Raw genomic sequence first — 10,198 nt, 5'->3', positions numbered from 1 at the left:
AAATGGTGGCCTTAAAAGTATGTTTGAGACAACTTCAAATCTCGATACGTTCTGGATTAAAGTCAATGCGGAATATCTTGAGATTGCCACAAAAGCACAGAAAAGCCTGCTTCCATTTCCAATGTCCTATCTTTGTGAAGCAGTGTTTTCTGCAGTGACAGCAACAAAAACGAGATTATGGAGTAGACTGGACATAAGCAACACACTTCGGGTGTCACGGTCTTCCATCACCCCCAGATGGGACCATCTAGTTACAGGAAAATAAGCTCAGGGCTCCCACTGATTCTGCATTATGGTGAGATGTATCATTATTTCATATTACAATGTAATAATATAAATAAAGTGCACAATAAATATAATGCGCTTGAATTATCATGAAACAATCCCCCCCCCCACCCCACCGGTCCGTGAAAAAAATGTCTTCTTACTAATTGTGATAATACATAGATTCTTGCTTTAACTTTTACTGATTGTTTTAGTGTAATTCTATCAGGTCTCAGAATTCAGATCTTGCCGAAGGATACAGCTGTTATAATTAAGATCATTATGCATGAACTTTGAAAGGAACCACTCAGACACTTCTGTGTTAAGCAACTTTAATTTCTAAACAAAAATATAACACTCTAATATGCAAACTCTTATGCTTGGAATTGTCACAGTACTCCTGGAGATGTGCTCATTGATCCGTACATTTAACCCTCACTGATTACGTTAAACTGGATAACAGAGCAATCGGTTAATTCCTCAGAGTAACGCGAGCATAGGAAAAAGTCCTTAAAAATAAATGTGACCATATTCATACGAACGGCAATAATGAAACATGTCCCAAATGCAAAAGTAGACCTCAATGAATTCATTGGTAGATTATGTAATTAACTAAACGTCTTGGAACAATGGTGTGTGGCAGTGTGCCTGTGGGGGCCGTTGGCCCCCAGGGTCTCCCCATCACGCATCCCCTATTCCGGTTGCGTTGCCGCACCGCCCTATTACCCGCTAGGGTTTCGCCGGCCTTCGGACGCGACACCCCTACCCATACGGCCTCACGCAGCGCTCCCACGCTGCAAGCATACGTGCGCACAGCATCATCAATCAAATGCCATACTCCCCCTCTTTACACCGCTACGTACAGCTCTCGCACGCTGCGAGCGTGTGCCCGTCTACAGCCCTGCGCGGCACTCGCCTCCACGTCGAATAACCACGTTACCAATGCGCACCCGTATCCGACACGTAGCGAACGTACGCGGACTCCCGCACAGAGCTCCGCGCGGCACTCACTCACCACTGAACACTCACGTTGTGATCGCGCACCTGTATCATACACGTAGTGAACACACGCGCACCCACACGCGCAGCTCCGCGCAGCGCTCACTCACGTGGCGAACCACTGTGTACACAGCACCACACCCGTTCACACCTCTCAACTAGATCACACGAGGCCACGATTAGCTATTAATGATTTATTTTCGACCACCTGGGAATTGATATTAAATCAGTATGAATCGACGAGGCTGGCCTATTCTACTACCCCTGGACCTATTCCCTATTTATCGGCTATGATCCTACTTCACCTTCTTACTCACTGTTAGGTGCCCACAGCGGTCCTTTGATCCCGTACTCGCGGCGTACCTCGATGCGTCTCACGGACGTTCGGGTCGCTGGCTGGAGAGCGTCTTGTCGCCTGGTGCTGAAGAGAGCGATCTCCCCTTTGCGCCCCATTTTTATCCTCCCTACATCAAAGGGATGCGGCTCCGGGCGTGGTGGCGGCCCCTCCCAGTTTTTCTTTAACAATGGGCGCGTGCCCGTCAGCACGCGTACGGCGGTTCCGGGCGCCCTTGCTATGCTAATCAGATGCGTTGCGTGTTGCGGCGTTTATTCTAATTAATCCCTTTCTCATGCATGGCGCCTTGGTCTTGCGCATTATGCAGCAGCGTCCATCACCACGGCCTGCTGTGGAAGTTAAGCGCGGAGCCTCCGCATGTCTCCACCCCCTGCCCCATCACTTGCGCACTATGCGCCCGAGTCGCCTCTCTGATTATTTGCAATTCCAGCCCTATCCTTTAACTTCCCTAACAATGGCACCTACGCACTCGAGCCCTCTTTGGCACGCTAAACTATGCCGCCCCGTCCCTCCTCTGCCTATCTCGTCGACCCGTGGGGGTGTGTGTGGGGGGATGCGTTTCAACCGCGGTGGCCGAATGCCCTTCGCCGCGACCATAACATCTTAAGGCCGGTCGCAGCGCCGCGGTGCAAAGTAGCGTCGGGGGAGGTCGTCCAATTCCCTGGTCACCGGAAACCGTGAAAGTTAATCACGATAAGGGTTTCTCGGATAAAAATCGGTCAGTCAGGTGACCTCCCCTCGGAGCTCTATGGGGGGGGGGGGGGGGAATGCGTGCGGGTGTGTTCATGTGAGTTGAGGGGGACGCAGGGTCGGCTCCGTCGCTTGGTGGTGGCGAGGTTGTAGATGGGGCGCCTGCTGAACGGCTTCGTGGCGGCGGCATCACATGCCTGCTTCAGCAAATGCTTATCAATTGGCTAAGGCGTCAATAAATTCGCGGGCAAGATTCTGTGATCAAAAGAAAGATTTCAACACAATAGTCTCCCTGTGAGTGTGTGGATTCGTAACGTAGGTTTCTAAACGTTAAGTTTCGTCAATGAATTCATCGGTACAGTTAAAATTAACAAAAAGAACGAATAAAATACTTCTCAAAGACCGTATCCACGTGACTCAATGGGCAGCAATGTTCTTCATTATCAGCTAATAGTTGACGCACTCTTATGATTATTCTTCTCATTATTAGTCCCGGTATGTGCGGTGTGTTTGGTGGTTTTGTCTCCTTGATCAATTCTTCGCGTCAAGCAGACGCTGGGTGATACGTGGCGAGTATGTGAGTGTGGGGGAGGGTCACACACACAGCTTCCTCACTCTCTCTCGCTCGGCTGCAGCTGGAGCTGCTGCCCACTGCTGGATGAAGAGTCGGCACGACGCTCGCCGTCGGCGGTGCGCGATGATTCCGTCGTCAGATAGCGCCCGCAGCTCATCTGCTGGTCGCCGTTCCTCACTCTTGTCTTGGTTCACAGCTGGTGCTGGTCGGTGTGTGTGGGTCGAACCCACGGCGCTCTCCTCTTTCTCACGGGTGGCTATTCATGGTTTTGTCCCCTGCTGGATGAGCCGAGTCGGCACGATGCTTGTCTTTGAAGGTGCTCGACAGCGCTCGCCGCTCGTCCGCTGGCAGCTGACACCCTTGCTCGGTGGCGCTGCTGCGCTCTCTCTCTGGCTCCGTGCTCTCTGGCGATGCCTGGTTGCGCGTGCAGCTGGTTCTCTAAGATGCTGGCTTGGTCGATGCTTGGGCTTCCACCCTTTCTCCCGGTTGATTGATCGTCGTTGCTCGTCACTCTATCTCTCGGGCTGCAGCTGCTCGTAGGAGCTGGCACTCAGCGTTGAATAACTTTGAGCGATAATTCTTCTGTCAGCGCCGAGCTCGTACTCGGTGACCCATTGGTACTCGGCAAGCCTCTTCATCCTTGGTTGATTGCAGAGTCCCACCCTAGAGCTTGCTGCTTGCAGTAATTCAACTCTTTGTGTTGATTTCATAGATTCGTGGCTTCTGCTGGTGCAGCTCGTTGACGATGTGCCAGTCACGGGGGCAGGTTCCCTGAAGCCTGCCGATTGCAGCTGCTCGTGGGAGCTGAAACTCACGCTCAAAACTTGTAAATTGTATTTGCACACCTCTTGAACAACTGTGAAAGCTTAATACAACTTATCGCAATCCTTGACTTTGCAAGCGACTCAAAACATCAGGATAAATGTGGAATAAAACTCTCAGCGATACTCTGTCGGGCCATGTCGAACTCAGCACCGAGCATCACTTCGCCTCTCTTATCTGCGAGACACACCACCCATTGTTGATCTCGAGGCCATGCCCCGGAGTCTGCTCGTCGCAGTACTCTCTGTCGCTTATAGTCGTCTGTAACTCGCAGTAGTCTCGATGTATGGGTCGTGCCTCTGTTTTTACGTGAAATTCTCTCCCCTCGGATCGCCGTGTGGTTAGTCATAGGACACAACATATGCATTGTCTTTGAAACTGATTGGTCCACACCAGAGACAGCTTTCTTTCGAGCCTAGTATCAAACGGTGTTAATCCAGAGGACGCCAAAAGGCGTGCTCTTTGAGTGTTTGTGATGAGATGATACAAAACTCCGAGTTGCTGAGGCGATTAACCAAGCACCATATAAATGTTAATATTATTATAACATAGTGAATGTTTGGGAGCTTATTGGCTCTCGCTCCTAGTTAGAGATCTACCCAACCCACAGGTCCGCAAATACTGACCGCTCTTACTCTGCAGGTTGAACCTAGGAATGGAGTGTTCAACTTCACGTTATTTTCATTAAAGGCCTGTGACAAATGTGAATCTATTGGAGCTTCATTGTCTCAAGCTTACACATCTACAGGTTCTCCATTTGACTTTGTATTGTCTAAGAAGTCCACCCACACCTCCACTTCCACAAACTGCTGGGAGTTGCCTCGCTCTGCCTCACAATCAGAATTCTCCTCCTGCTTCATGTTGCCTCCATTGATGTGAAGGTCCGATTTTGGAGTTGAATGTTCATCTTCACATTTTACCTTCACTTCTTCGCTCTTCACTGTCACTTCTTCGCTGGTCACTGTCGCCTCTTCAAATTTCACCTTGATACATTTCATAGTGTCCAAGCTGGAATTTACTTCTGGTTCTTTTTTCAGGAGGGATGGGTTCATTGCAGCACTTTGACTTTCACAAGTCGATTTCAGACTACACTCCTTGGGGGTCTTCTGATGCCTGTGTGTTCTCTGGTGTCTATGAAGCTGTGGTGACTGTTCAAACGCCTTCCCGCACAGAGTGCACTTGAAGGGTTTCTCTTCTGTGTGTGTTCTCTGGTGTATTTTAAGATAATATGAACTTGAAAATGCCTTCCCACACACAGTGCACTTGAACTCGTTCTCTCCTGTGTGTGTTCTCTGGTGTATTTTAAGATAATATGAACTTGAAAATGCCTTCCCACACACACTGCACTTAAAGGGTTTCTCTCCTGTGTGCGTTCTCTGGTGCTTTTTAAGATTTGATGACTGTGAAAATGCCATCTCACACACACTGCACTTGAAGGGATTCTCTCCTTTGTGTATTCTCTGGTGGATTTGAAGATAAGACGAACTTGAAAATGCCTTCTCACACACACTGCACGTGAAGGGTTTCTCTCCTGTGTGCATTCTCTGGTGTATTTTAAGATAATATAAACTTGAAAATGCCTTCCCACACACACTGCACTTAAAGGCTTTCTCTCCTGTGTGCGTTCTCTGGTGCGTTTTAAGATTGGATGACTGTGAAAATGCCATCTCACACACAGTGCACTTGAAGGGTTTATCTCCTGTGTGTATTCTCTGGTGGATTTTAAGACTAGATGACTGTAAAAATGCCATCTCACACACACTGCACTTGAAGGCTTTATCTCCTGTGTGCATTCTCTGGTGTATTTTAAGATAAGATGAACTTGAAAATGCCTTCCCACACACAGTGCACTTACAGGGTTTCTCTCCTGTGTGTGTGCTCTGGTGCGTTTTAAGATTGGATGACTGTGAAAATGCCATCTCACACACAGTGCACTTGAAGGGTTTATCTCCTGTGTGTATTCTCTGGTGGATTTTAAGACTAGATGACTGTAAAAATGCCATCTCACACACAGTGCACTTGAAGGCTTTCTCTCCTGTGTGTGTTCTCTGATGTTTTTTAAGAGCAGATGAATCTGAAAATGCCTTCCCACAGACACTACACCTGAAAGCTTTCTCTTCTGTGTGTGTTCTCTGGTGTATTTTAAGATAAAATGAACTTGAAAATGCCTTCCCACACACAGTGCACCTCAAGGGTTTCTCTCCTGTGTGTGTTCTCTGGTGTTTTTTAAGATAAAATGAACTTGAAAATGCCTTCCCACACACAGTGCACCTCAAGGGTTTCTCTCCTGTGTGTGTTCTCTGGTGGATTTTAAGATTAGATGACTGTGAAAATGCCATCTCACACACACTGCACTTGAAGGGTTTATCTCCTGTGTGTATTCTCTGGTGTATTTTAAGATAAGACGAACTTGAAAATGCATTCCCACACACACTGCACTTAAAGGGTTTCTTCTTTCCTGTGTGCGTTCTCTGGTGTCTATGAAGCTGTGTTGAACGTGCAAACGCCTTCAAGCACATAGTGCACTTGAAGGGTTTTTCTCCTGTGTGCGTTCTCTGGTGCTTTGTAAGATTTGATGAATGTGAAAATGCCATCTCACACACACTGCACTTGAAGGGGTTCTCTCCTGTGTGAGTTCTCTGGTGGATTTTAAGATTAGATGACCGTGAAAATGCCATCTCACACACACTGCACTTGAAGGGTTTATCTCCAGTGTGTATTCGCTGGTGGATTTTAAGATTAGATGACCGTGAAAATGCCATCTCACACACACTGCACTTGAAGGCTTTATCTCCTGTGTGTGTTCTCTGGTGTATTTTAAGATAAGATGAATTTGAAAATGCCTTCCCACACACAGTGCACTTACAGGGTTTCTCTCCTGTGTGTGTTCTCTGGTGGATCTGTAAACATGATGACCATGCAAATGCCTTCTCACACACAGTGCACTTGAAGGGTTTCTCTCCTGTGTGTGTTCTCTGGTGTTTTTTAAGATCAAATGAATCTGAAAATGCCTTCCCACACACAGTGCACTTGAAGGCTTTCTCTCCCGTTGGAGATCTCTGGTCCTGTGTAAAATTTCCAGTACAATCCATGCTGTTTGCATACTGGTCCCATTGTTGTCTTTGTCTACCGAGCCGCGCTGAGTGCCTTTGCTCCATCAGACCAATTCTGCAGAGGAAGCATCAGAAGAAGCATCAGCTGCAGACAAAAAAATGTCCACACCATCTTCATCAGTATCGAGGCACAGATGAATGAATATATACACAGTCATACATGACTTACACGTCTATATTTATTAATATATTCAAGATTATCCCCAATTCATCACACGGGCTGTTAAGACACACAATGAGAGGGCAAAAGGTTACAAATATACCTGTACGCCCGAGTATCTTCAAAATAAATGTTAACGCAAAACACCAAGCACACAATTTCGGCATTCTGGCTGCAAAAGTATTTATAAAAGCAAATTTCAACTAACATAGCAAAGGCTGTTGGGAATAATATTTGTAATGCATAAATAAATGTTCAATCGCAACTTTAGAGGTGTGAAGCCAGGCTCAGATTTGCTTGAATGCTTGGATGAACAGATCGAACTTCAGCAGCATATGTGCTGTTAATTTCCTGTTTCCATTCTTCCAAAAAGTTCCAGAGGGAAACTAAAATAAGCGATTGTTTTGATTTAACCTCCATGTTCAATAGTTAATATAATTTACTGCAAATACAAACTTAACACTGTCACACACTGGCATGGTAAAAAGTAGTGGTGTATCCAGAACCATGCCTGGCCGCCTTCATCTGCTCAGTATTGACGCTTCCTCCCTTCACCATGTAATTAATTTAAGATCAATCAACATAGCAGAGGCCCACAAGCTTTCACTTATCAATCATGTTTGCTGGCAGTGATAATCAAACTAATTGTTGAGTTCATAATGCAGTGAAATAACTGCACCACATCTCCCCACAAAGATAAACTCTCTAATACACATACATTTCACATGCATCATTAACATATCTCAACAAAAATCCACCATTCATGACGAATTGCAAGTAACCTTATCCCAGTGCTAATGCCATGATAGGTGCAATTTAAGGCCATGTAAGTGTGGATTCCTTGACAGTAGGTAATGGGAATGATCCAGGTGTCAAGGGATGACTGACAGATGAACCAGCTGTGCTCCCCACTGTCTTGCTGGGTTTTAGGAACCCAGCGTTCCACCTATTCATGTGGGCGTCGCACATCAGACCTCTTCATTGCTGCAGAGAAAATATCTATTAACTGCCCTGCAGCATACCTGCAGGTCAGGTAATATGGTGTTGGACCAGATGACGCCAAAAGGCGTACAACTCAAAAAAGGTGTCAGTTTTGTTGCCAGATAAAAGGGTAAAAAAACAATTATCATATTTTGCTACTGGCAAAGGAGGTTCCAATGGTGTAAATGCGTACCCCGAGCTCTCATACTCTGATGGTACATTGTCTTTGAGTTGTACGACTTTTGGCGTCATCTGGTCCAACACCATGTGAGACTAGGCTCTAAGAAAAGCTGTCTCGAGTGTGGACCAATCAATTTCAAGGACAGTGCATACATTATCAGAGTTGTGTTTTTTTTTGCATTCTGACCGCAGGTATTGTGGTCAATGCAAACATGACTCCTCGTAAAAAAAGGTGTCAGTTTTGTTGCCAGATAAAAGGGTAAAAAAACAATAATCATATTTTGCTACTGGCAAAGGTGGTTCCAATAGTGCATTGGGAGCTTCTCAAACTACGTAATTATTTATTGATTTAAAGCTTTATTGACTGCAGGAATTAATACTCTTTGGGTCTTTCGGTAAAATCGCGTACATAGAAAATAATAGATCACGACGTTTCGATCGCAACACAAGCAATCGTCTTCAGGTGAGAGAAAAAGCTGCTGAGACAAGGTCTTATATAGGCCTGAGATGGGTGCATCAAGGTAGGTGGGTGGAGCTATAGATGGTCCAACCAATTGAAATAAACACGGAGAAACCGTATAGAAAAAATATCCCAAGACAAAAAATAGTACAAATCTGTAAATAATAAAAGGGGTAAAACCTCTTCTTATATTTTGCTACTGGGAAAGGAGGTTCCCATGATGTAGCTGCTCACCCCGAGCTGTCATTGTTCTGATGGTGGCGTTGTCTTTGTGCTGTGTACGCCTTTTGGCGCTGTCCTCTGGTCTAACACCATTTGAGACGAGGCTCGAAAAAAAGCCGTCTCTGGTGTGGACCAATCAGTTTCACAGATAATGCACATACTATCACAGCATGTGTTTTGTTTGCATATTGATCGCGAGTATATTGTGGTTAATGCAGACAAGATTCCTTGCAAAAGGTTCCAGTTCGGCGTTTATTTAAAGCTTTCGTGACTGCAGGGATTCATATTCTTGGTACTTTCGGTAAAGTCATCAAGTAGAAGGGAAATAATAAAATAATAAAATATGAAATAATTAAAATTTCTCACGACGTTTCGATTGCAACACGAGCAATCATCGTCAGGTGTGAAAAACACAGCAAGAATTTTTTCAAAAATTTTCTCGCTGTTTTTCACACCTAAAGTCACGTAGAAGAAAAACAATAAAATAAAAATTCTCACGACGTTTCGACTGCAACACGAGCAATCATCGTCAGCTGTGAAAAACACAGCAAGACAATTGTATTACTTTATTATTTCCCTTCTACGTGACTTTACCGAAAGAACCAAGAATATCTTAACACCTGTTTTGTTGCCAGAAAAGGGGAAAACCGCTTCTTATATGTTGCTACTGGCAAAGGAGGTCCCATGAAGTAGTGAGCCAGATGAAGACGAATTAAACTTAAGCAGAGGATTAAAGCAAATGCAATCAGGCGAGGGCAGGAGGCAAGGCCCCGCGTGGCTAGGCCCCGCGTTGTAATGTTCAAACCTGGATATCGATTCCATACTCGCTGCTACTCAATTGATATCCCTACGAGAGAGAGACGGAGAGAGGCTCTACCTGGGTAAACAACAACAACCACGACAACAACAACCACGATGTTAACTTCTCACCTCGGATCTGAGAGCGAGCGCGGTAGTAGCAGCTCGTGACGTCACGCGACAGCAGGTGATATGACGTCACTTGCGGGGTTCAACACAATCCCCTCCCCCCAACGATCGGCGGTGTAACAGAATAAATTATATTTCGATTTAAAGCTTTCGTGACTGCAGGGATTCATCTTCTTGGTTCTTTCGGTAAAGTCACGTAGAAGGGAAGTAATAAAATAATAAAAATAAAACATAATAAAACAATTCTCACGACGTTTCGGCCACAACGCAAGCAGCCGTCCTCAGGTGAAAACCAGGTCCGTCGAGGCGACAGAGTCTGAATGAAACAGCACACGAGCTTGGAGCATATATATAAGCTGGGCGCATTGACAAAGGAATTTGCATATCAAAAGGAATTTAGCATATTTATGGGAAATGCAGGAATGTGATTAGTACTGCATATGCATGTGCA

General features: G+C 45.6%; 1 protein-coding gene across 2 annotated transcripts; it reads right to left on the bottom strand.

Annotated features, from left to right (window-relative positions):
* Positions 1–553: 553 nt before the first annotated feature.
* LOC133361376 (zinc finger protein 260-like) lies at positions 554–9,768 on the bottom strand. Of its 2 annotated transcripts, none has more exons than XM_061580299.1 (2): positions 9,751–9,768; positions 554–6,872 (listed from the first exon to the last, which is right to left on the bottom strand). In XM_061580299.1, exon 2 carries the CDS (start codon positions 6,860–6,862, stop codon positions 4,439–4,441), a length of 2,424 nt encoding a protein of 807 aa, XP_061436283.1. In that variant the 5' UTR covers positions 6,863–6,872; positions 9,751–9,768; the 3' UTR covers positions 554–4,438. The 2 variants fall into 2 exon arrangements, with proteins under 2 accessions (XP_061436283.1, XP_061436284.1); XM_061580300.1 differs by lacking the exon at positions 9,751–9,768 and having other exon boundaries at positions 554–5,891; positions 5,976–6,896.
* Positions 9,769–10,198: the final 430 nt, after the last annotated feature.

This window comes from Lethenteron reissneri, chromosome 72, assembly GCF_015708825.2.
Source record: "Lethenteron reissneri isolate LAM-NWPU_2019-01 chromosome 72, ASM1570882v1, whole genome shotgun sequence".
Lineage (NCBI taxonomy): Eukaryota > Metazoa > Chordata > Hyperoartia > Petromyzontiformes > Petromyzontidae > Lethenteron > Lethenteron reissneri.
Note: the sequence above shows the minus strand (reverse complement) of the source record. Positions and strands in the feature narration are given on the sequence as shown.

Coding starts and splice junctions, on each gene's coding strand:
- LOC133361376 (XM_061580299.1), bottom strand. CDS start 6,862: ATGGAGCAAAGGCACTCAGCGCGGCTCGGTAGACAAAGACAACAATGG.